Raw genomic sequence first — 25,447 nt, forward strand, 5'->3', positions numbered from 1 at the left:
TTTTTCCTGTGTATTTGTTATTTCTGTGATTTGCTTCCTTGCTTCTCCTTGTAACAGGTTTTTCAGCTTGCAGAGATCATTTGGGCTCCTATGGTATTGTATTTTCTCAACTCCAATATGGTATCAAAGCTTCAGATATGCAACTACTTGTTCTTGTTTTGAGAATTTTTGCATTGGAAGTAGATCTGGGGTTTCAGAAAAAAAAAATTTATGTACCTAGGGATAGGCCTTTTTTCTGAGAAGTTTGGGCCTAAATGGACCTCACCATCATGCTCAGAAGGCCCAAAAACCCCTATGGTCATATAAATTTGACCTTTTTTGGTTCCTGAGCCTCTGAGTGATTTTTTTCTCCAACACCAAGCCATACGGCCCTAACACGCAGTTCGAGAGAAAAAATTCAAAAAAAAAAGATTTCCTTTTTACGGTATGCAGGCTGAAATTTGATTTTTTTGTAAAAAATAAAGGAAATTTTTTTTTAAAAGGCGAAGGTTTTTTTTTGTCAATTAAAAAAATAAATTTTTTTTTTTTTGGGGGGGGTTTTGTTTTTTACGTAGGGTACTGGGTTGACAGTCCGGCCACTGTACGACAACTGGACCTCTTGGTCCAACCCCCTGCCGGCCTCAGCCCCAGCGGCCCTCCACCTCCCACTTGCCCGACCCCTGCCGACACTGGCCTTCGGCCACGTCGGCCTCCCTACGGCCCCCACCGCCACTAGCCTCCCTATAGCCCCCACCTCCCTGGCCACCCACTGTGCCTTCTCGCTGCCGGCCACCCTACCACCCCGCAACTCCTCCGCCGCTGCCTGACCATTTCCATCGCCACTGCCGGCCCCTGCAGCCGCCACCCGGCCCGTGCATCCACCACCGCCGCCGAAAACCGCCGCCCAGCTTGGTTGCTACCTGGACACAGCCGCCCAACCACCAGGGAGCCACCAGTGCACCACCAAAGTGCCACCCACTGGCCACCTCCACCCGCCAGAGCCACCAGACTACCCCTTCCTCTCGTTTTGAAGGGGGGTTTGGTTTTTTGGCCATATCTTGGGCATACGGAGTCATTTTTTTGAAAACGAATAGGCATCGAAAAGATGGTTCCGAGATGGACCTCATGGTGTTGGTAATTCTTCCCAATTTTTTTATTTGACTATGTTGTTTTCCAGTCAAAGTGAGGTCTCTGTTTTGCACTTCAGGAGATGTAGAATGAGCATCTGACCTCCATTTTTTGAAAAGTTTATATTTTTGGAAAGCATGTGATGTGTAATTTCCAACCATCTGAGTTTTATTTCCAGATTCTACTCTAGGACTGTTTTATTCAGTTTTTTTCTTTTCAGCACTCTGGTGGATATCTTGGTTGTTTCAAGTCCTGGGATCTCTTCTTTGAGGAGGATGTCTCTATTTTGATTCTCGTTTCTATTTCTAGTCTTTTTATCATTGTAGCATTGTATATATGCAAACGCACTGAGATAAAGTGCCATCATACATTGTTTACTCGGGATCATGCACATCTTGTGCCTTGTTGTACATGCACTCCTTATAAAGTGCCATGAGGGGGTTGATGTTTGCTTGTTGTTTGTCATCTTCCTTTGTCCAGTGAGTGTTCCTTCCATGACATTCACCTCATGATGTGTGTCAAGTGAGTGTTCCTTCCACGACACCATGTACTTTTCTCAGCACCTTTGATGTTCCTGGTTCTTTGTCATGCAGTTCTTCTTGGCTTTTATTTTCAGTGTACCTGTCCCTCTCCCTCTTCAGCATTATGGGGAGGTTTGTCTTGTTGGTTCTAATGCTTCCATGGTTCGATTGATCAACTCTTCAGGATTTGGTTTCTCATGCCATCTGTATCTTTGAGATCATTGTTTGCCTTGTTTGCCATCTGATTTGAGTAGTGTCATTTGAGGGCACTCATAGAGATTATAGTCTTCTCTACCTAGTCATGTTCTATTTCAGTGGAGGTTCTTCAGATCAGCAGTTTCTCAGAGACAGTGTTTGTATCTATTTCATGCTTCAGTGGTGTTCTTTTTATCTCTTTTTGGAGTAGAGTTTTTTCCCACGTGGTTTTCTCTATTTCTTCATTTCATAGAGATTTCATTGTATTTGGGTACTTGATCAAGCCTTGTTGCCAAGACCCATCTTTCATGCTTTCAGTAGTTGTTCTAGGTTTTAGCTTCTCCCCCAGTCTAGCTTAAGGGGGGGTGTTAGAGTATTCAGGTATTTACTTGATTAATTAAACAATATTTATTTAATTATTTAAGTTCCCTTTATCTCTTTTACACTTAAGCTAACTTTAGGTGCATAATAATTAATTCTTTTATTAATTATTATGTGCAAACCTAGGTTTTCCCTTTTAGGGTTTCTTGACCTATTAAAGGTTAAGTTCATTCTTTTCATTGTATGAACAAAAAGGTTTATTGACAATACATTTTTGGAGATTATTGAGCTCTCTCTTTTTTAGCATATTTTTCTTGTGTATTTGTTCTTTCTGTGATTTGCTTCCTTGCTTCTCCTTGTAACAGGTTTTTCAGCTTGCAGAGATCATTTGGGCTCCTGTGGTGTTGTATTTTCTCAACTCCAACACACTTGACATCAAATTTTCTGATATCCTCATCTCTTTTGATATAACATTTGTTTCCAAAGTTTCTAAAATATCTAACTATAGGAACATGACCAAACCATAACTCATAAGGGGTCTTACCGGAATCACCTTTTATATACACCCGATTGAATGTGTACATAATGGTGCTAACAACTTCTCTCCAATAGATATGTGGAATATTTCCTTCAATCATCATATTCCTAGCAGCATCCAAAATAGTTTTCTTCTTCCTTTCAACAACTCCATTCTGCTAGGGGGTTCACAGAGAATATAACTATCTCCTAATTCCATGCTCTTCACAAAAGGAATTAAACTCATCAAAGTTAAATTATCCTCCTCTATTAGATCTTAGACACTTCTGCTTCAATCCTATATCTATCTCCACCCTAGCTTTGAATATTTTTAATTTCTCCAATGCTTCAGAATTCTCCCTTATAAAAGTGACCCACATCATTCTAGAGTAGTCATCAATTACAAAAATAAAGTATCTATCACCCTACAAGACTATCAACCTAAAAGGACCACATAAACCAGCATGCACAAGATCTAATATCCCATTAGATGTATATTGTTTCCTCTTGAATGAAATTCTTGTTTGCTTTCCCAATTGACATTCTTTACACACTAGATTAGTAGGCTTCACTATCTTAGGCAAATCTTTAACAACTTGGATAGAACTTATCTTAACCATGTAGTCAAAATTAACATGGCATATCCTCCTATGCCACAACCAACTTTCATCAATCTGAACAATCAAACAACTTTTCTCACCAACATTTAGATGAAAGATATTACCTTTAGTTTTAGTTCTTGATGCAATTTCTATACTGGAGCTATTCAAGATTTTACATTTCCTATTCTTGAATTGTAAATCATATCCCTTATCAACCATCTATCTAACACTCAAAATAGTATGCTTCAAACCCTCAACATATAAAATATTGTCAGTATTATGCTTACCATCAAGAGAAATAGAACCTCTACCACATATTACACAATCTTTGTTGTCTCCAAATCTTACTACACCACCCTCATACCTCTCCATATTCACAAATTTACCTTTATCACTTGTCATGTGATGTGAATAACCACTATCAATCACCCATTCATCTTTCTCTTCAATCTTAGAAACCAAGAATTTCTCTTCAACAATGTAGTTTGTAGAATCAATAGGTATCAAATCATCTTCCTTAATAGCAATGAATACCCACTCATCTTCTGAATTCCCTTTCTCAAATTCATCATTTGTCACACCTTCATCAACAACATAATAACACTTCTAATATCTATACTTGTGTTTAGGCTTCTAAGTCTTACCATACTTTGACACTCTCTCTAGACACCTAGAAACAAAATATCCTATCTTATTACATGAAAAATATTTCAAAGGTAACTTCCCTTCATACTTACTATCTCCCTTAGGCAATCTTCTGGCAATAAGTGTTAGGATTCTCAAAGATATTGAGAGGTGGGGGGGGAGGGGGGGGGGGGGGAGGTGAGGGGGCGATGTGAATCAGTATCTTTGGGAATCCTAATAATTGGTATTAGAGCCTGGTCCTCTATTTTCAAAATCCTATCAGCTTGAGGAAGATTCTGACACCGGTAGAGATGGAAAATTTGAGAAAGCAATTGGAAATAACTCTTTCAGATTATGATGCAGAAAAGTTGAAGAATATGAAACTTGAAGATGATCTGAAGACTGCATAGGAAATCATTCAAGGACTTCAAGAAAATCTCACTATTGCTAGGAACAAAAGAAGACAACTTTTTGAGAAGATGCAAAGTGATGATGGTGAAAAAGAAACTCTCAATGACCTTGTGAACAAATTGAGACAAGAAAATAGCAATATGAGGAATGAGATGCAAGATATGACTATGAGGTTTTGTAAAGACATTGAAGACAGAAAGAAGAATGAAGATGACTTGGTTAGAAGACTAAATGATTCTGGAATGAAAACACAAGACTCAATCATGAAAATTATATGTTGAAGACAGATTTAATGCATACACAAAATGATAGAACTGAACTCATGAGACAGAAAGGGATCTTGGAAAATGAGTTGGCTGCTGCAAATCAACACTAAGAGAAATTCAAGAAAATTTATGAGGAACTTGATAACATGCTAAAGAATCAAAAACCTAATGTAGGTACAAATGGCCTTGGCTTTGAAGTTGGTGAAAGCTCCGGTATTGCAAACAATCATGATCATAGTAAACCAGTAAGACAACCTAATGCTTACAAATTCGATGGGATATTCTTTAACTGTAACAAGTATGGTCATAGAGAAAATCAATGTAGATCTAGAAACTATCAGAACACTAATGCACCCACCAGTCAATGTTCTAAATGCAACAAAATTGGTCACAACTCAAAAAACCGCCGAATGAATGTAAGATGTTATGTTTGTGGAAGATTTGGACACTTATCTAATCAATGCAGAACATATACCGACATAGGATATGGAAAAGCTATTCAGAAAAACAATGTGACTTGTTATGCTTGTAACAAGAATGGACATATTGCAAAATTTTGTAGAAGTAAGGCATCACCAACAAATAACAAAGGACCCAATTTGAAAGGTAAAGAAAAAGTTAAAGAAGTAAAGCAAGAATTTTCAAAACAATGGATTAGAAAGTCAGATCAGAATGTTAGTGAAGCTATTCCTTCTTTGGTAGAATAGAGTATCACTCCATTTGCAAGAGATTCTTCATCTAACTGAAAAGAAACCTTTTTGGGGTTATGGCAACAAATTGAAAAACATGTTAATTTACCCTCAGTTGATGGTGAGAAGTTGGATTACTTCTTTACCGGTAGATGTATTAAGTTTCACTTAACCGACAGGCATTAAATGTGGTAGTTGAAGGAAATAACATTATAAAGCAAGTGTTTTTGGCTCTTTTCATTCACCGAGCATTCAAACATCCTTAGAGTGCGAAAATCCCGAGCGAAGGCATCCACAATGAAAAGAGAAGCAAATCATCCAAGCACTCATACCTAAAGGCAAATTAAGGTATTTATAACAATGGCTTCCTCCTCTGCACCTAAATTCATTGCAACCCCTACTATAATTGAAGTTCTTAAGTGCCCTAGACCTGTATTTAAGATCATACCCAAAATTGCGAAGAAAGATGCTACCCTACGAGCATTTTCAAAAATACCCAAAGGAGTTGTATATGTTGAGGATCCTAGAATTTATATACATTGTCATATCGAAGAACTAGGTGATGATGAGATCAAGAACATGTATAGGACTAGTATATGTGATGTAAATGGAAATGTGAAATCAGAACATAAGATAGTTGAAACCCTATGTTTTGTGGAAATTCTTAGTATCCTTGATTTTCCAAAAGATGTTATAAGGATTGTGTTAAGCAAAGTACATGGGGAGTTCTTTTGGTTGGACTCTATTCATAAGATAACAAAAGAGGCAGTTAGGGCAGTGGCAGGCTTACCTTCCACCAGTAGCAGGCCTGACAAGACTAAAAAGGTTCCTAATGACACTGTAATGACCCTAACTAGTGCAACTTATGACAAGAGATCCTTGAGAGTCAACGATGTAAAGGACATCAATGTAAAATTCATTAGCATGATTCTTGGATACAAGGTTACACATGCCAACAGATTAAACTCTGTTTCTAGCTTATGTATCAAAAGTGCCTATGACATGGTAAACAACAATGCAAAGATTGACATATGTGAATGGTTGAAAGATGAACTAATGGACAATCTAAAAATAAATAAAAGGGGACAAGAAAGGGACATTCAGATTTGGCAGCTTACTTGTATGTCTACTACTATATATTACCAAGGAAGTTCCCAGTATAGGTAGAAAGGATTTTGGATTCGACATACTGGTAGGAAAACAACTTCTGAATATGCTAAAAAACATGGGAGATGACAGAGAAGAACATAAATGAACATTTTTCAGGCATTAAAGGCTAGAATGAAAACTAGAATAAGGCCATCTCAAGCTATAGTTGACAAATATCAAAAGGAGATATGCTTTGTAATAAAGAAAGATGAAATATGGATGGAGGCAGTAGTCCCAAGGACTATTTGGGTTACAGAGATGTGATATGAGGCAGATGAGAACATAATTGAAACTTATGCAAAAGCCCTCCTAGAAGCCCCTAAAGAACCAACAGAAAAAGTATTTGGAAATGCAGAAACAATTGAAAGCAAAATCCAATCATAGAAAAGGATAAAGAAAACTGAACAGACAGTTAGAAAAGGGACAAGGTAGGCAAAAGAAATCAAGGAAGACATATTAAATAAAATTGGTATTAAGGAGAGCAATCTAGAAGGATTACAACCAGAAACACATCTTTCATCGGTTGCTACCTACTCTGATAGTGAAATACTGACAGAGTTCAAAAGGGTAGAAAGAAAACCATCACCGATACCCTCTCATGCACCCAAGAGAACAAGACAGAAACAACAGGCAATTAGGCTTCCGACAAAGAAGATGACACCAAGAAAGAAGAAAGAAAAACAAGCTATCCCTCCACTTGATAATCTTTTAAATGAGATAATTGAAGATGGTAACTTATCCAATATTAGAAAGTTGTATAACACACTCTCAAATGATGAAAAAGAAAGCATAGAAAATAGTGTTATCCTACACTTGGATATTTCCAAGAAATTTTTGATTGAGGTTGTAGATGATTTACCCAATGAGTTGTATAGAAGGTTAGAAGCTAGAAGAGTAGCAATTGTTGAATTTGATAAAAAGATGAAGGTAGAGAAACTACTAGTAGTTCACCTAGGGAATTCAATAGAAGAGATATATGAACTAATAAGTGAGGCAAACCAAGCAGTATTCTCAACCAGTCACTGGTATGTAGCACTAATGGCTGGCAGAGTTAATGAGATATCAGAAGAAACAACAGATACGTGGGATATATTCTTTGTTGAGAAAGAGAAACAAGAAGAGCTTAAGACACCAAAGACCTTAAAAGTCTACCAAAAGGTTAAGGATAAGGGTAAAGGTAAGGTAGGTTGTCCTCCAAGCATAAAGGTAATAGACAACTTACCCCCACCTCCTTCTGATACTCCACCGAAGATAAATGTTGTAAATGTTGATACTCCACCGGAAACAGAGAGTATGGAGACAACACATGAGGACACAAATCCTGATTCAGAGGTGTTGTATACAATGAATATCGACACACAGGAAGTCAACATTGTGGTGGACAAGGAAACAAGTGAGAAGAGTAATGTGGCAGCTGAGCCACCAGCAGAAAATATTACAGTTGGAAATATTGAAATTGGGGTTGAGCAACAAACTGAACAGTCAAATGATCCCTTGGATACTGGTAAGGCAGATACCACTAGTGTACATACCAATATACCTATTGAGCAACCAGCAACTGATGAAACATCTATTGAGATACCGGCAATAGACAGTACAAAGGTAAGCATAGAGAAACTGGTAGGAAAACTAGAGTCACAATCAGAGAAATTGACAGTGGAAAGCTCTGAGAAGAAGACAAAGGTACACACAGAGAAATCAGAAGAGAAGAAGGTTGAGGTAAAGGTTCAAACAAAGATTGTGCCACCGACATCAACTAAGAAACCAAAACCATTGCTTGTAGAAATGCAGACTCAAACTGACCTACCAAAGGTCACCATAAGCAAAGAGGTTCCTCACACCAGCGGACTACAAATAGTTAAGGAAGTTGGTCAATCATATGGTTCTCCACTGATAGAATTCTGGCCAAAAAATGTAACAAAGGTATTGCTTGATTCAATTAAGAAAATAACTGGTTCCAATGCACTTGCATATAAGGCAATAGATGATACCATTCCAATTTTGAAGATGATTGCACCCAAGTGTAACATAAGAAACAAAGATTCTTTAAGCCAATTAGACACATTGTCTAAGTATATAACCGGCAACCTACTAACAATTGATCAGATCAATGAGGAGACCTTCAGTGAGAAAATGAATAAAGAGAAGGAAAAATTCTTTGAGGAGATAGTGAAGAAGTGTACAGAACATATTGAATCATTATTACCGGTACTAGGCAAGACAATTTTGGACTTCAAGAAACTGTACAGAGATTCATGCAAAACAAACATTTTGACAGAAGATATAGACACAGAGATCAACAAAGCATAGAAGGAAATCAATAATATTGCTGACAATTTAATAGGTTCATCTGACTCCATATCAGCAATAGAATAGGAAATTGCAGGATTTGAAGAGAAAATAGAAAAACTTGAAAAAGATAAGGGGAGAATAAAGTTTAAGGAAAAGGAACTGAAATGCAGACTAGGTCCTAAACTAGATATCCTCATCTCTTTGATAAAAGAGATTTCTAAGGCTCTTTTTCTAGGACTTAAGACACCGGAAGAGAAAATGCACATACTCACCGGTACCATCCAAAGGACTGAAGCAACACTAAAGGACAGTGAAAGGTTCTATAATAGCCTAAATTTTGCATTAGCGGATCTTTATCAGATTGTAACCCACCGGTTACAGGGATCCAGACCACAACTACACTCAATTGACATTGAATGACAACCTTTGTCATTGATGCCAAAGGGGGAGTAGTAGAGGATGAGAAAAAGGAGTAAGGAAAATGTATGACAGAAGAGATCATCTGCTCAGGGGGAGCACACAATTTTGGAACAGACAGTTTTGGTAAGACATTTTTGGTAAGATTTTTGGACAACACGTTTTGGATACACTTTTTGGGTTTTTCTCATGAGTGTTGTCATTAATGCCAAAGGGGGAGATTGTTGGCAAATGCACAATCCAATGAGAAATTATAGGTGATTGAAGGTATTGTCATTGATGGCAACCTTACAATCCTATGACACCGACAGGCACTGACACTGACAAACTCTACACCGGCATACAGTTCACCGATAGCAAAAAGATTGATTACTGACACCCTAAGCTGACAGGATTTTGTTTATTACATAATGCATTTAATTGTAATATCTTTTGTAAGACGACATGGCATATTGTAAATAAGACTCATATAAGTATGAGATCTTGAAAGATCATTTTGCAAGAAGATATATGAAAAAGGATAGGACATGGATATGAGCGAATATTGATGTAATGTTTATGATTATTGCAAGAGCTTAAACCGATACTGAATCTGGCACAGCAGATGCTTTTTGTAGCAGTACATCACTTTGGATTTCTATAATCCACTTTTGTAAGTCAGTGAGACTTCCTTTGTAATTGAGCAATGAGCTCTAGGCAGTGAGCCATCCTGCATGTGCATGCACCATCTTTTGTAGTAATATTTACTTATTGGCCAGTGAGCGAATATTGTGGGTCACAAATCCCACCGAGGTTTTTCCCACACCGTGTTTCCTCGCCAAAAATATTGTTTTATGGTGTTCTTTCTATGTTGTGTTTACTGTTCTTATTTACTGCATTAATTCTTGTTTACCGGTACACTGTTTTGGAATGCAATTCATTTAATAAGTTCAAAAAATACATTAACCAGTTAGATACTGATTCACCCCCCCCCCCCCTTCTCAGTATCTTTGGGAATCCTAACAATAAGTGCTTCAAGCTCTTCCAATTCTCTTTCCTATTCTTCCATCTCTCTCATTTCCTTTTCATATCTAGAAACCCTGGTTGAACTCTCTCCCAAATCATACTTTTTCTTCCCGAATATAGTAGGTTTAAATGCAGTCTCAGTTTTGGCATGTGATTCTTCAAGTTCACTTAATTCAAAAGCAGCAAGCTTACCAACCAACATGTCTCTTGTCACAGTTGTCATAGTCTAGATCTCATCAATAGCAGCAACTTTGTGTTTGTAAGAAGGAGGCAAAGATCTCAACACTTTAGCTACAATCTCATCTTCTTCAATGATTCCACCAACACATCTGATGTTCAGTACAAGATCATTCACTTTAGCCATAAGGGATAAAATATTCTCATCTTCTCCCATTCTTAGCAACTCATACTTTCCTTTCAAGCTCTACAATTTAGCAACTTTCACATGTTTGTCTCCTTCATACAAGGTTTCTAACTTCTCCCAAATCTCATGAGTAGTCAGTGATCCCATCACATTAGTCATCTCTAAATCAGTTAGGGCATTCAACAATGCTTCTTTGGCTCTTATGTTATGTCCAGCATCCTTGATCTTATTTGCAGTAACAGGACCATTCTGAGGAACATTGTAGACATTCTTTGTGATCTTCCAATAATCTTCTCCAAGACATTTCAAGTGATACTCCATTTGGTTCTTCTATATGGTGTAATTAATTCCATCAAATCTCAGACTCTCCTTCTTGAAAACAACAGTTGCCATCTCGGATCTCCTCAACTGATCAAGCTTCTTCATAAGGATCTAGCTCTGATACCAATAGCTGGCAACAACAAAGCAAGAAAACTGAGAGGGGGGATGAATCAATTTTCACCAAAATTAAACAAATTAACCTCAACTTAACATCTGATCAAGAAAAAACAATAACAAAGATAAACACCACATCAACACCACACACAACACACATATTTTGACATGGAAAACCAGATCAAGGGAAAAACCATGGTGGGAACCTACTCACAATATGATGATACTCTATAGTAGTATGTGAAATATTACAATGGGGAATGCACATGCATTCAGGCACATTGTCTAGAGCTCGTTGCTCAAAAACAACAAAGGGCTACAACCTTGGGAAGGCTCACTGCCTTACAAAGATTAGACACCAATTCAGACTACATGAACTAAAATAATAGCATCTTCAAATGCCTAATCACAGTTCTAGTTAAGCACATTGTCTTCTCTGCAACTCTCTTCTTCACTTCAACACTCTTCCAAAAGATCAATTTTATTATTCACACAAAAAACTCTCAAAAAAACTAGACACACATCTTACATTATCATTACTCTTATTTATACAGATCATCAACCTTAATTTCAAGGTCGTCTTAACTCATAAAACCTAATTACAAAGTTACATCACCCGATACATAAATCAATATTCAGAGCAATAAAATGTCGACAAGGACATAAAATGGACCTAAATTAAAACCTTGAACACACAAAACCACTGAATATCTTGCCAATATCATCCACAACATGCAAGAATCATCAGGTCGGCTAGAAGGTCGTATAACATGAAGAATACCACCAGACCAATAAAATCTTCAATAATGTGCACAACGATCAATGCAGACCAACAACATGGATAGAACACAATCAAAAAATATCAACAAGCAACGTGAATTCCACTACGACAACTGCAACCACTCAGATTACTAGAATCATCATCATCTTCCTTTTAGAACTCAAGAACACCAACATAACAAATTGAAAGATATGCTTGTGAAGTTTCAAATCATGAACCACTCGAACTGAAGACACACATGAACATCCCAAACACTCTCCAAAATCCACTCAACATAATGAATCAATTCCAAAGCAATACAAACTGAAAATCACAACTTTGCAATACAGAACCAACAAAAAAACCAATCATCATATTGGACCTCATAACTGGATCAAATCACCTTCCAAAATACTGAAACTCATGCTGAATCAACTGAAGATACTAATCTTTGAATCCTTAAACTGGCATTAGCATATCTGCAATATACTTGTAGACACCTAAAATTGTCTTGTCTAATTAAAAAAATATTTTTATTTATTTAATTAATTTAGCCTAATTCTTCTATTAATTGAATAAATCCTTATTTATTTAATTAATTCATTTATCCTCTTCTAGCCTTATTTCTCATTTAAATAAATACCTTTATTTATTTAAATTCCCCTTTTCCTAAATTAAATAAATACCTTATTTATTTAATTGATCCCACTTCTTCTATTAATTAAATAAATCTTTATTTATTTAATTAATTCATTAGCCTTTTCTACCCATGACACATGTCATTCATCTCTTAATTCCTACACTACCTACCCTCTCATTATTTTCTTATTTCCTCTACCTACCCTCTAATCTTAGCTGGCCATTTATCTTTTACACCTCTCAATCTTATCCCTCCATTTCCTAAATTATCTTCTATATAAGGAGATGCTTCCTTCATTATCAACCCTAATCATTCTAATCAACTATTCAATCATTCTAATCTAGCATTCTAGCATTCGAACTTTCATATGCGATCAAGCCTACTTGCAACCACATTTCCGTTCTTTGTTGAGCTCTTGTGCACACATAAAAACTAAGAGCAAATATATCAAGCAAGATCAATGGAGATAGGAAGAATGAAGATCAAAACCCTATTGAAAATGCGATGGTATAATCTTTGTGATTTTATTTGATTTGCATTGTCTTAGGTAATCTTCATATGTTATGGTGGATCTTTGTTGTTGTTAGGCTAGGGTTTTGTGGTTGAATTCATTTAGTCTTTCAATATTGTTGTTATCCACTTTCACCATAAACAATACCAACCAAACCGACTCTCTACAACACCAAAGCACAAGAACACATGAATATGTTGACATCAATGACAACAACACATTCCAAAAACTCTAATATCTAACAGTGTCATCATCCTTTCACTATAAAATGTTTGTATGAATAGGAGGATCTTTATGAGAGGTACAAGTATGATTCATCAATATTTCATCTCTAGCGTAGCTACATGGATAAAAGGAAGAGCTAAGTTATCATCGTATGCATAAAATGGAATGCTATGTTCATGCCTTGGATGAAAAATGAATTATAACTAGAATATGAAAATAATAACTCCATTCATCAAATGTACTATGATTAAACAAGATAATAACATATTCCATATTGATGATGTAAAGAAATGTTCAACAAATGTATGTAATAAATTTAAAAAATGAATGCTTCTAAATTTAGAAATTTCATGTAAAAAAAGATCCAAAATTGAAAATCAGAAAGTATGCAAGTGTAAGATATGTTAGGTTCTTTAAAATATTAAAATGGTGGGAAATGAGATCCTAAACTAGAGACATAAACTAATATTGGGTAAAAGGACAATGTTGTGTCACACTTTTATAAAGGAAATGGCCCACACAACCAAAATTGTTTAACTTCGACCGCATAAAAATGAAATTTTTAAATTGAATTTCAAAATGATGTAAATTGATCAAATATAGAAATATTAATGAAATTTATGTTTGTTATTTTTTTTTAAAAATTGACCTTTTTTTATTGCTGAAAAATCAGGGGTTCTAGTCGGTGTCACCAAACAAAATGAAAATGAACTTATTTTTGTTGATTTTAATTTTACAAATAGTGGACATATATATGTAGTGTTAAAATAAAATAAAATAAAATTTTGATGTATATTTTTCTTGTAATAATATTTTTAAGTCCAACATAGCTGAATTTGGTAGTTTTCATTCGATGTCACCTTTTGTCTACTAAATTTATGATTATCAAAAAAAAATTATACCCTTTTGGAGAATAATCTCTCAACTAGTGAAAAATATATTTTTCAAATTTGTTTAATATCATTTAATATTTTTTTTTAAGTTCTAATCAACTTCTTTTTTAACTTTAAAAACCCACTTGCAATATTTAATTAATAAAAAATATTAAAATTAATTAAAATACTAAAAAAATGATATGCCTAGATTCATGATTTTGAGCTCTACAAAAGGGTATTTTTTTATTTTTGTAAAAAAATATTTTGCCTGAAGAAAAATTGAGTAGAAGTGAAAAGTTTTAGAAATACAGACAAAATAGGTGATTTGGCTGCCGCATCACCTGCCAGATAGAGGAGTCTAGCCAAACTTAGTCCGACTAAACTATTTTGAATTTTTTTGAAAAATATGAGTTTGCGTTCTCACAAAAAATGCCTAAATGGTGCCAAGAGTCTAGCCAAACTAAGTTTGGCCGAACTCTTGGCATCATTTAGGCGCCACGCTAGTGACATGGGGCAAGGTAGTAGTCTGGATGGACTACACCGAGTTAGCCCCAAGTGCGACACAACTTCATGTTTTTTCCATATCCCAAATCAATATTAATTTTATTAGTGGAAATAGCCACCGAGATTTAACTTAATTTCTAAAGAGAGCCCGATATTGTGTATGATTATTTCCTTTTCTATGTTTGATATGGATATGCAATGACTAGTTAAAATGCTAGGAAATTGACAATAATTAGCCTACATGAATAGATATAGAGTTAAAAATCATCTCAAATGTATAGATCTAGAAATGAAAGACAAAAAGGAAATTTTGTAACTCACCCTCTCCGAAAATTAGCCAAAAAACATCAAACTATGAAGCTAACTAGATTAGTCTTGAGTTTTTCACTTGTTTAAAATTTGGAACTATGTGTATTAGTTTGCTCTACACAAATTTGTAACTTTCTATTGTTGGATCTATAACCTACACATAGAGAGAGGAGAATTGTTGTGTTGCATAAGAGTTTTCCTAAGTCAAACCTTGGGTAAGAATTAATGTCCACTGCAACAAATGATGATTAGAAATAGCTTACCCTTGGTAGGGAAAAGGCTAAATCCAAAATGAAATGTTGAATTGACAAGATTATACCTTTGGATTGATAATGGTGGTGATGTAATATTCTCTAGATAAGTCCTCCCAATGTTGATGCAATAACATGATTATTCATTATAAAATTCATCGTGAAAACATATTTGAAGATAGCTTGTTGTAGCTTGATGCTCCCTGTAATTAGATATGCTCTTGAATGAAGGAACACTTGCTCTTGAAATAAAATTGGTAGATTTGTAAATGAATTAAAAATGATGCTTAGTTATATAGGGCTCTCAAGGTATTTTTACATTTAGGTTAACTTCCAATGGTCATATTAAGATATCGAGATCAATTCACAAATGGTGGGAATGAACACTTCAACATGTTAAAATTTGGGCTCCTTTTGAAGGCACTATGGCACTAGGAACCCTAGTCCACTAGGACTATGGCACTAGGTGTCATAATCCATCCAAAAAAGGGAAAACTAAGGGTGGTTCAAGAGTGCATAGGCCCATGACATTAGATCAGATCACCTCATGAGCATATGATGACAATTCGAATAAGGCCGAAATAAGCTGAAAATAACCTAGGAGGCACACTAAAGCAAGGGCCCAAAAAGGAATGTGAAATTGTAAGGGGTTACTATTTATGACACTAAAAAGATGAATCTATTAATTAAGATAGATGCATTCAAGACAATGGGTGATTCATATCTCTCAATTACACATAGGTATAGGGTGAACATGGACATTTTTTCAATATTTATAATAATCTTCATGGGAACAAGAAACCCGAAGTAGATGACTAAGACACTATCTAAGTCATTTATTAGGCCTTTGTGGTGCTAAAAATTCAATACTATTCTAGACGATGCTATTACTAGTATTTTTCATCTTGATGCCAGTCATTGGTCAATATTTAATGATGCTTTGGTTTATTCAATAGATTCAATTTTTCATAATTGTCACTACTTTAAATGACAATCTTTACATTTAAATAAAACAAAGTCGAAAATACAATTCTCAAAATTCTCTATATGAGTTGTGTCATAAGAGTCAATTTTTTACCATGAGGGCAGATACCATAGATAGTGAAGAGGAGGAGACCTCTACACAACAAGGTTAAGATATGATTTGTAATATGAAACTAAGTTGTAAACACTAGCAATGTTAGTGTAAGTTGTTTGTAGTTAGAAGAATAGTAAGTGTAGTAGGAAAGCTCATGTGGCTTTTTGTAAATCTTACACCCTACGGGGGAATTTTGATTGCAATAAGACATTTAGTTGTAAATAAAAACTAAGTTAAAACATGTGGTGAAAAAGATAGTAACTAAAGGTATTCATTACATACATTTCTTGGAGGTATGTGAGATTGGCTAGCTCCGCTGGAACAACCCCAGACAGGTTCTGACGCTTCAGAAATCTGTAACCAAGCATCCAATTATTTCACTCTAATTTAGAAAAATAAATAAGTGCAAGGAGAACTTAAAAAAGAGAGAGGAAAATTTGCATACATATGGGTAACATGGTGAAATTTGGTGTCCTCTGAGGTATAATTACAGATGACCATATTTTTAGTATCCTTTTCCTGGTTGACGTTCCAGCTTCCTTTTCCACTGCAAGGATCCTCACTGAATTTCCACTTTCTATTTTGCAGTTTGTTTGCTATAATTCTCAATGCTTTAACTGTTCAAACTCGGAAGAAAGAAATATACGTTAAATTACAAACAGCTAAACTCACCAACAAAAGAGACTTCTTCAAGGAATTCTACCTAAAGTATGAAAGCTTAAAAATTATGAGTTTTTTTCACAATTTTTCATAAACGATTGGATCATTAGAATCAGTGGATATATATATTTACTGCAGGAATCTAATAGTCTATTTATAAACTGTATAGATCTAGATATGATCCCATAATTAGGAGATGAAACTTCTCCATCATGTCATGAGGAGATGGAACTTCCCCATCATGAGGAGATGGAACTGACTTCTATGATCCCATCATTAGGAGTCATGACTTCCCCCGATGCTTAACTCTCCTGCTGCTCAGATGCGTAACTCCACTTTAACTATTTAGTGGAAGGCAGCAGCTTCAAATACGGAAGAGTGGCGTCAGGAGGGGAAAGTGCGTTACAAACTTCCCCTCCTGCCCTACTTCCAATAACTTTTTAACGACATTAACTGCTGGTGTAACTCATCCTTCCAGCTGAATCTTATGTTTTACCATTGGAAGCTCCCGTCAATGAAATCAAACCTCAGATCCAAATTCAATAGATATTAACAAAAATAATACACTTGTTTTATTTTCGAAAGACTTTTACATTAAATTCTCAGACAGTAATTCTCAATGAAGGAAAACCAAATTGATAAGAATAAAGACAGTTAATTACCTTCTTGTGGGTCTGTTATTGTTGCTGCAGCAGCTCCTACTGGATGTGCAATATAGCAGCAGTACATAAGGCTTGTATATAAGAATAGTAAGAACATGAAAGGCAAAACAGAATTGATGGCCATTGCAGAGACAGAAGAACAATGGAAGTGACTAAGTGAGCTCATTGTTTTCTATATTGAATTTTCCTTTGCTGTTTGGTAGAGGAGTATAGAAGCTGAAACGAATTTTATTTGTCTCCTTTGTAGACTGGATCAACTCTTCTTCGCATTCTTATCGATATTGATGTTTCAATTACTAGAAAGTGAAATTATTTTTGGTTCTATTCAGGGAAAATGAAATTTTAGTGAATCTTCTTTATTGGCTCAGTCAAGTGTTCACACTATTATATTTGAGAGAAGGTTTTTGATAAAATGGCATGTAAAGCTGTGATTCTCTACCACACTAGTCTAAATCAATAGGATTGGGCTTGGGCATCTTTAGATATTGAAGTTTTATTTTTAATAAATGAATTCTTTTTGGTTTTATTTAGTGAAAATAAAATTTGAATGAATCTTTTTTACTGATTGAGTTTAGTATTAAGTTTTATTATTTTGAGCATTCTTATATTTCGATTATGGATCATAGAGTGTGATCAAAATTTGATAAATGTTCTGTACAAATGCTGTTGAGACGTCTCCTCCAGTAAGGCTCACTTTGAATAGACTCCTCTTCAATTATTTTTGTTTGTCATGGGAAACACACAATGTGCTTGTTGCTGTTGGAATGTGATGGGAAAAATTAATGCAACATCGTTATATAATCTGGTTTTAATAATTAGGTTATAAATAATTTTATTTGTAATATCATAAAGAAAAATGAGTTTTAAAATGAGAAGTATTTTATTTTATTGATAAAAAAAGTAATTTTAATCATCTATTAAAGTGCTTTTTAAGAATATTTTTATGTGAAGGTTAAAGAGTGCAAGATTTTGTTAGAAATGTTATTTCAAAATGAGTTTTTGGTAACTTATTATTTATTTGTTATTTTGATATTTTGAGTTTTTTAAATTGCTAATGGATATTTAAGAATTATTCAAGTGATTGAAAATAAATGATTTTATAATTTCATATTTCATATTGTAAACTCAATTTAAATATAATATATTTTTTACATTCATTTGTAACACTTACAAGTGTTATAATTGTGTTTATCATTTTCAATCAATGATTTAGATCATACTCTATGATCCATCATCGGGATAGTGAGCTAGAGAGGATAAAAAGAGTGAATAGCAAACCAAAACCAACTAAATAGTGAAGGGTTGGTGTGGGGTTAGGTGAGTGACATGAGAATCAAGAAATAATGTTCCTATTACATCACATATACATCTCGTGTATTACATTTATTCTATCTATTCTATCTTCCTTATTCCATCTTCTCGCACTCTTCCTTATACTCCTCATTCTATGTTATTTACATCTTTTTCTATAGAATTATCTAGTTGATGAAATGCAACGCACCTATTCTACTCTTTTTTTAGGTGATCCATTTTCAATATCAAGCTCCACAAGCCCTTTGTAGTAACGTGAGATACGGTTTTTAGTGACTGTGTTTATCCCACCTTTCTTGTCACCAAGGACTTAAGCCATTGAAATACCTATAATGACATATACAATATTCAAGACATAAGATCTCTAGAGAGTGGCTCCTTATTAGTGTGCTTGTGGTCACTACAAAATGGGAGATTTGATTTATGATAATAATGGCTAGCTAGCTCATTCTCATTGTTTTAAAACAAGCATTGTGTGTTTCTTTTATTAAGGACAACACAACATGCGAGATTGTTTGTTGAGATTTGTTTGTTTGTTGTAGATGACAACCCTATTGAAATTGATGTACAAAGTCATAGTTATGTGACTTCTAATATCAATATTAATATACATAACATTTCTTCTAACAATGACTCTAAAGTCAACTCTCCTTTAAAAAAAATTCATTCTCAATTGATTTCTCTCTCTATTGAATAGTTTTATATGATGTATACGCTATTGATCATTATGGTGATCAAATATTTGATGCATTTGCTACTTGATTTTTGTTGTTAGGGTTTTGTGGCGATTAGGGTTTTATTTTCGAAAGACTTTTACATTAAATTCTCAGACAGTAATTCTCAATGAAGGAAAACCAAATTGATAAGAATAAAGACAGTTAATTACCTTCTTGTGGTTCTATTATTGTTGCTGCAGTAGCTCCTACTAGATGTGCAATATAGCAGCAGTACATAAGGCTTGTATATAAGAATAGTAAGAACATGAAAGGCAAAACAGAATTGATGGCCATTGCAGAGACAGAAGAACAATGGAAGTGACTAAGTGAGCTCATTGTTTTCTATATTGAATTTTCCTTTGCTGTTTGGTAGAGGAGTATAGAAGCTGAAACGAATTTTATTTGTCTCCTTTGTAGACTAGATCAACTCTTCTTCGCATTCTTATCGATATTGATGTTTCAATTACTAGAAAGTGAAATTATTTTTGGTTCTATTAAGGGAAAATGAAATTTTAGTGAATCTTCTTTATTGGTTCAGTCAAGTGTTCACACTATTATATTTGAGAGAAGGTTTTTGATAAAATGGCATGTAAAGCCGTGATCCTCTACCACACTAGTCTAAATCAATAGGATTGGGCTTGGGCATCTTTAGATATTGAAGTTTTATTTTTAATAAATGAATTCTTTTTGGTTTTATTTAGTGAAAATAAAATTTGAATGAATCTTTTTTACTGATTGAGTTTAGTATTAAGCTTTATTATTTTGAGTGTTCTTATATTTCAATTATGGATCATAGAGTGTGATCAAAATTTGATAAATGTTCTATACAAACGCTGTTGAGACGTCTCCTCCAGTAGGGCTCACTTTGAATAGACTCCTCTTCAATTATTTTTGTTTGTCATGGGAAACACACAATGTGCTTGTTGTTGTTGGAATGTGATGGGAAAAATTAATGCAACATCATTATATAATCTGGTTTCAATAATTAGGTTATAAATAATTTTATTTGTAATATCATAAAGAAAAATGAGTTTTAAAATGAGAAGTATTTTATTTTATTGATAAAAAAAGTAATTTTAATCATATATTAAAGTGCTTTTTAAGAATATTTTTATGTGAAGGTTAAAGAGTGCAAGATTTTGTTAGAAATGTTATTTCAAAATGAGTTTTTGGTAACATATTATTTATTTGTTATTTTGATATTTTGAGTTTTTTAAATTGCTAATGGATATTTAAGAATTATTCAAGTGATTGAAAATAAATGATTTTATAATTTCATATTTCATATTGTAAACTCAATTTAAATATAATATATTTTTTACATTCATTTGTAACACTTACAAGTGTTATAATTGTGTTTATCATTTTCAATCAATGATTTAGATCATACTCTATGATCCATCATCGGGATAGTGAGCTAGAGAGGATAAAAAGAGTGAATAGCAAACCAAAACCAACTAAATAGTGAAGGGTTGGTGTGGGGTTAGGTGAGTGACATGAGAATCAAGAGATAATGTTCCTATTACATCACATATACATCTCGTGTATTACATTTATTCTATCTATTCTATCTTCCTTATCCCATCTTCTCGCACTCTTCCTTATACTCCTCATTCTATGTTATTTACATCTTTTTCTATAGAATTATCTAGTTGATGAAATGCAACGCACCTATTCTACTCTTTTTTTAGGTGATCCATTTTCAATATCAAGCTCCACAAGCCCTTTGTAGTAAAGTGAGATATGGTTTTTAGTGACTGTGTTTATCCCACCTTTCTTGTCACCAAGGACTTAAGCCATTGAAATACCTATAATGACATATACAAAATTCAAGACATAAGATCTCTAGAGAGTGGCTCCTTATTAGTGTGCTTGTGGTCACTACAAAATGGGAGATTTGATTTATGATAATAATGGCTAGCTAGCTCATTCTCATTGTTTTAAAACAAGCATTGTCTGTTTCTTTTATTAAGGACAACACAACATGCGAGATTGTTTGTTGAGATTTGTTTGTTTGTTGTAGATGACAACCCTATTGAAATTGATGTACAAAGTCATAGTTATGTGACTTCTGATATCAATATTAATATACATAACATTTCTTCTAACAATGACTCTAAAGTCAACTCTCCTTTAAAAAAAATTCATTCTCAATTGATTTCTCTCTCTATTGAATATGATGTATAGGTTATTGATCATTATGGTGATCAAATATTTGATGCATTTGCTACTTGATTTTTGTTGTTAGGGTTTTGTGATGATTAGGGTTTTATTTTTGAAAGACTTTTACATTAAATTCTCAGACAGTAATTCTCAATGAAGGAAAACCAAATTGATAAGAATAAAGACAGTTAATTACCTTCTTGTGGGTCTGTTATTGTTGTTGCAGCAGCTCCTACTGGATGTGCAATATAGCAGTAGTACATAAGGCTTGTATATAAGAATAGTAAGAACATGAAAGGCAAAACAGAATTGATGGCCATTGTAGAGACAGAAGAACAATGGAAGTGACTAAGTGAGCTCATTGTTTTCTATATTGAATTTTCCTTTGTTGTTTGGTAGAGAAGTATAGAAGCTGCAACGAATTTTATTTGTCTCCTTTGTAGATTGGATCAACTCTTCTTCGCATTCTTATCGATATTGATGTTTCAATTACTAGAAAGTGAAATTATTTTTGGTTCTATTAAGGGAAAATGAAATTTTAGTGAATCTTCTTTATTGGTTCAGTCAAGTGTTCACACTATTATATTTGAGAGAAGGTTTTTGATAAAATGGCATGTAAAGCTGTGATTCTCTACCACACTAGTCTAAATCAATAGGATTGGGCTTGGGCATCTTTAGATTTTGAAGTTTTATTTTTAATAAATGAATTCTTTTTGGTTTTATTTAGTGAAAATAAAATTTGAATGAATCTTTTTTACTGATTGAGTTTAGTATTAAGTTTTATTATTTTGAGTGTTCTTATATTTCGATTATGGATCATAGAGTGTGATCAAAATTTGATAAATGTTCTGTACAAATGCTGTTGAGACGTCTCCTCCAGTAGGGCTCACTTTGAATAGACTCCTCTTCAATTATTTTTGTTTGTCATGGGAAACACACAATGTGCTTGTTGCTGTTGGAATGTGATGGGAAAAATTAATGCAACATCGTTATATAATCTGGTTTCAATAATTAGGTTATAAATAATTTTATTTGTAATATCATAAAGAAAAATGAGTTTTAAAATGAGAAGTATTTTATTTTATTGATTAAAAAAGTAATTTTAATCATCTATTAAAGTACTTTTTAAGAATATTTTTATGTGAAGGTTAAAGAGTGCAAGATTTTGTTAGAAATGTTATTTCAAAATGAGTTTTTGGTAACTTATTATTTATTTGTTATTTTGATATTTTGAGTTTTTTAAATTGCTAATGGATATTTAAGAATTATTCAAGTGATTGAAAATAAATGATTTTATAATTTCATATTTCATATTGTAAACTCAATTTAAATATAATATATTTTTTACATTCATTTGTAACACTTACAAGTGTTATAATTGTGTTTATCATTTTCAATCAATGATTTAGATCATACTCTATGATCCATCATCGGGATAGTGAGCTAGAGAGGATAAAAAGAGTGAATAGCAAACCAAAACCAACTAAATAGTGAAGGGTTGGTGTGGGGTTAGGTGAGTGACATGAGAATCAAGAGATAATGTTCCTATTACATCACATATACATCTCGTGTATTACATTTATTCTATCTATTCTATCTTCCTTATCCCATCTTCTCGCACTCTTCCTTATACTCCTCATTCTATGTTATTTACATCTTTTTCTATAGAATTATCTAGTTGATGAAATGCAACGCACCTATTCTACTCTTTTTTTAGGTGATCCATTTTCAATATCAAGCTCCACAAGCCATTTGTAGTAAAGTGAGATGCGGTTTTTAGTGACTGTGTTTATCCCACCTTTCTTGTCACCAAGGACTTAAGCCATTGAAATACCTATAATGACATATACAAAATTCAAGACATAAGATCTCTAGAGAGTGGCTCCTTATTAGTGTGCTTGTGGTCACTACAAAATGGGAGATTTGATTTATGATAATAATGGCTAGCTAGCTCATTCTCATTGTTTTAAAACAAGCATTGTGTGTTTCTTTTATTAAGGACAACACAACATGTGAGATTGTTTGTTGAGATTTGTTTGTTTGTTGTAGATGACAACCCTATTGAAATTGATGTACAAAGTCATAGTTAAGTGACTTCTAATATCAATATTAATATACATAACATTTTTTCTAACAATGACTCTAAAGTCAACTCTCCTTTAAAAAAAATTCATTCTCGATTGATTTCTCTCTCTATTGAATAGTTTTATATGATGTATAGGTTATTGATCATTATGGTGTTCAAATATTTGATGCATTTGCTACTTGATTTTTGTTGTTAGGGTTTTGTGATGATTAGAGATTTGATATGTACATGTTGCTTGATTAGTGTTATGACTATCCAAATTGCATTTGATGTCTTAAAATTAAAATATATCATATCTAGTCTTTGCTCGAGGTAACATGATCTAATACCTTCCAATATTTTTTGTAGTCTTGTCTGTGATATTCTCTCAAGATTTTGATATGCGATTCATATGTTCTATACATGTAATAAAAAATTCTTCTAATATATAAAAAATGAAGATATCTAATATTCGCATTTGATATAATAGTAAACATTCAATTTCATGAATATTATCTTAAATATTGCTAAGGACACGATTGATGTATTGAACAAATCAAACAACCATAATCTTCATCTTCCATCTCTCTTATATTTTACTATTCAAAATTTTAATTCTATAAACTATAAAAATATGACTTTTTACTTAATATAAATAACACTATTTTTAAATGATAATATAAATATTAATTATATTTTTAAAAAGGTAAATAAATAAATATCGACTCCTTGACTTCAATAACTATAATCACGTAGTTTAGTTTTTTTATATCGATTCAAATCAAGGTTACAAATAGTATTCAGTTAGAAGAGACAGGTGAAAGAATATCAATGGTGACAGAAAGAAATGGTTGATAGAACGGTACGAAAGGTCCCATGTACACATTGAAATGGTGGCTTTTTCGTTTGTGTGGTAATAAGAATTTTACAGGTAACATCACGTCCATTCAGCATGGGTATGACAGTCTTCTCTATTTAATATTTCAGACTGAATTGATTATGTCTAAATACATTGGTACCGACATTTACGACAAACGTCAAGAAAAATTTATTGTCGACGAAATGAATGGGTGTGAAAAATCCAAAAAAAAGAGTCATCGATGGGTTCTCCTCACCAAATGATGAAGACCGATATATTAGAATTCAATTCTTTGAAGGCCCCAGCATTTAACGCCATGTCCTTTCTCAAGTGATCAGAAGAAAATTTGAAATAGTTGAAAAAATATGTAAATAAATCTGATATTACTGTTGGTTTTTTCGATTCTCAAGGAGTTATTGGTGACCCTTGGAATCCCTTGGACTACTATATGTTGGATTTTCGAATTGAATACAATACTTTTTGGCTTGCTTCAATTCTATGCTTTCCTGTTCTTGTAAACAGAATTTACAATACCGCAGGTTCTCACTTAAGTGTTGTTATCCAAATCCATAATTCGGATCAAGTGGTGAGTCATGGAAGTCAGAAGAATACATCAATTCTTCCTTTCTATTGACACTCAAAATTACATACCACACATTCATAGAGAAGATAATTTCAATATAGTCTTTATTAAAACTTATGTGATTTGTCGTCTTATATTAACCATTGATAATAAGATCATGGTATCTCTAATAAATAGATAGAAAAATAGCTTTCACATGAAACTAAGATAGAAAATATATACCTTCCTTGAAATGAATGGCATTAAATATTACTTACAACATAGGTAATATAGAATATAACATACTCAAATATCTAAAGCTACATTAAATGAGAGCTCACACAGGGTTTAATGTAGAATCTTCTCCATCTTCACTCCACCC

General features: G+C 33.6%; 1 protein-coding gene across 5 annotated transcripts in view; it reads right to left on the reverse strand.

Moving 5' to 3' along the window:
• LOC131065962 (probable leucine-rich repeat receptor-like serine/threonine-protein kinase At3g14840) overlaps positions 1-17,705 on the reverse strand; it is a 128,067-nt gene extending 110,362 nt beyond the window's left edge. Inside the window, exons 1-3 of one of the 5 annotated variants that reach the window (XM_058000577.2) lie at positions 17,390-17,691; positions 16,513-16,684; positions 16,350-16,421 (exon numbers count right to left, since the gene is read on the reverse strand). In XM_058000577.2, the coding sequence (XP_057856560.1) occupies positions 16,350-16,421; positions 16,513-16,684; positions 17,390-17,555 (410 nt within the window). In that variant the 5' untranslated portion in view covers positions 17,556-17,691. Of the gene's footprint in view, positions 1-16,349; positions 16,422-16,512; positions 16,685-17,389 lie in introns of all 5 variants that reach the window. The other 4 variants (XM_058000576.2, XM_059216503.1, XM_058000574.2 and 1 more) reach the window with 4 other exon arrangements.
• Positions 17,706-25,447: the final 7,742 nt, after the last annotated feature.

This window comes from Cryptomeria japonica, chromosome 2, assembly GCF_030272615.1.
Source record: "Cryptomeria japonica chromosome 2, Sugi_1.0, whole genome shotgun sequence".
Taxonomy (NCBI): Eukaryota; Viridiplantae; Streptophyta; class Pinopsida; order Cupressales; family Cupressaceae; genus Cryptomeria; species Cryptomeria japonica.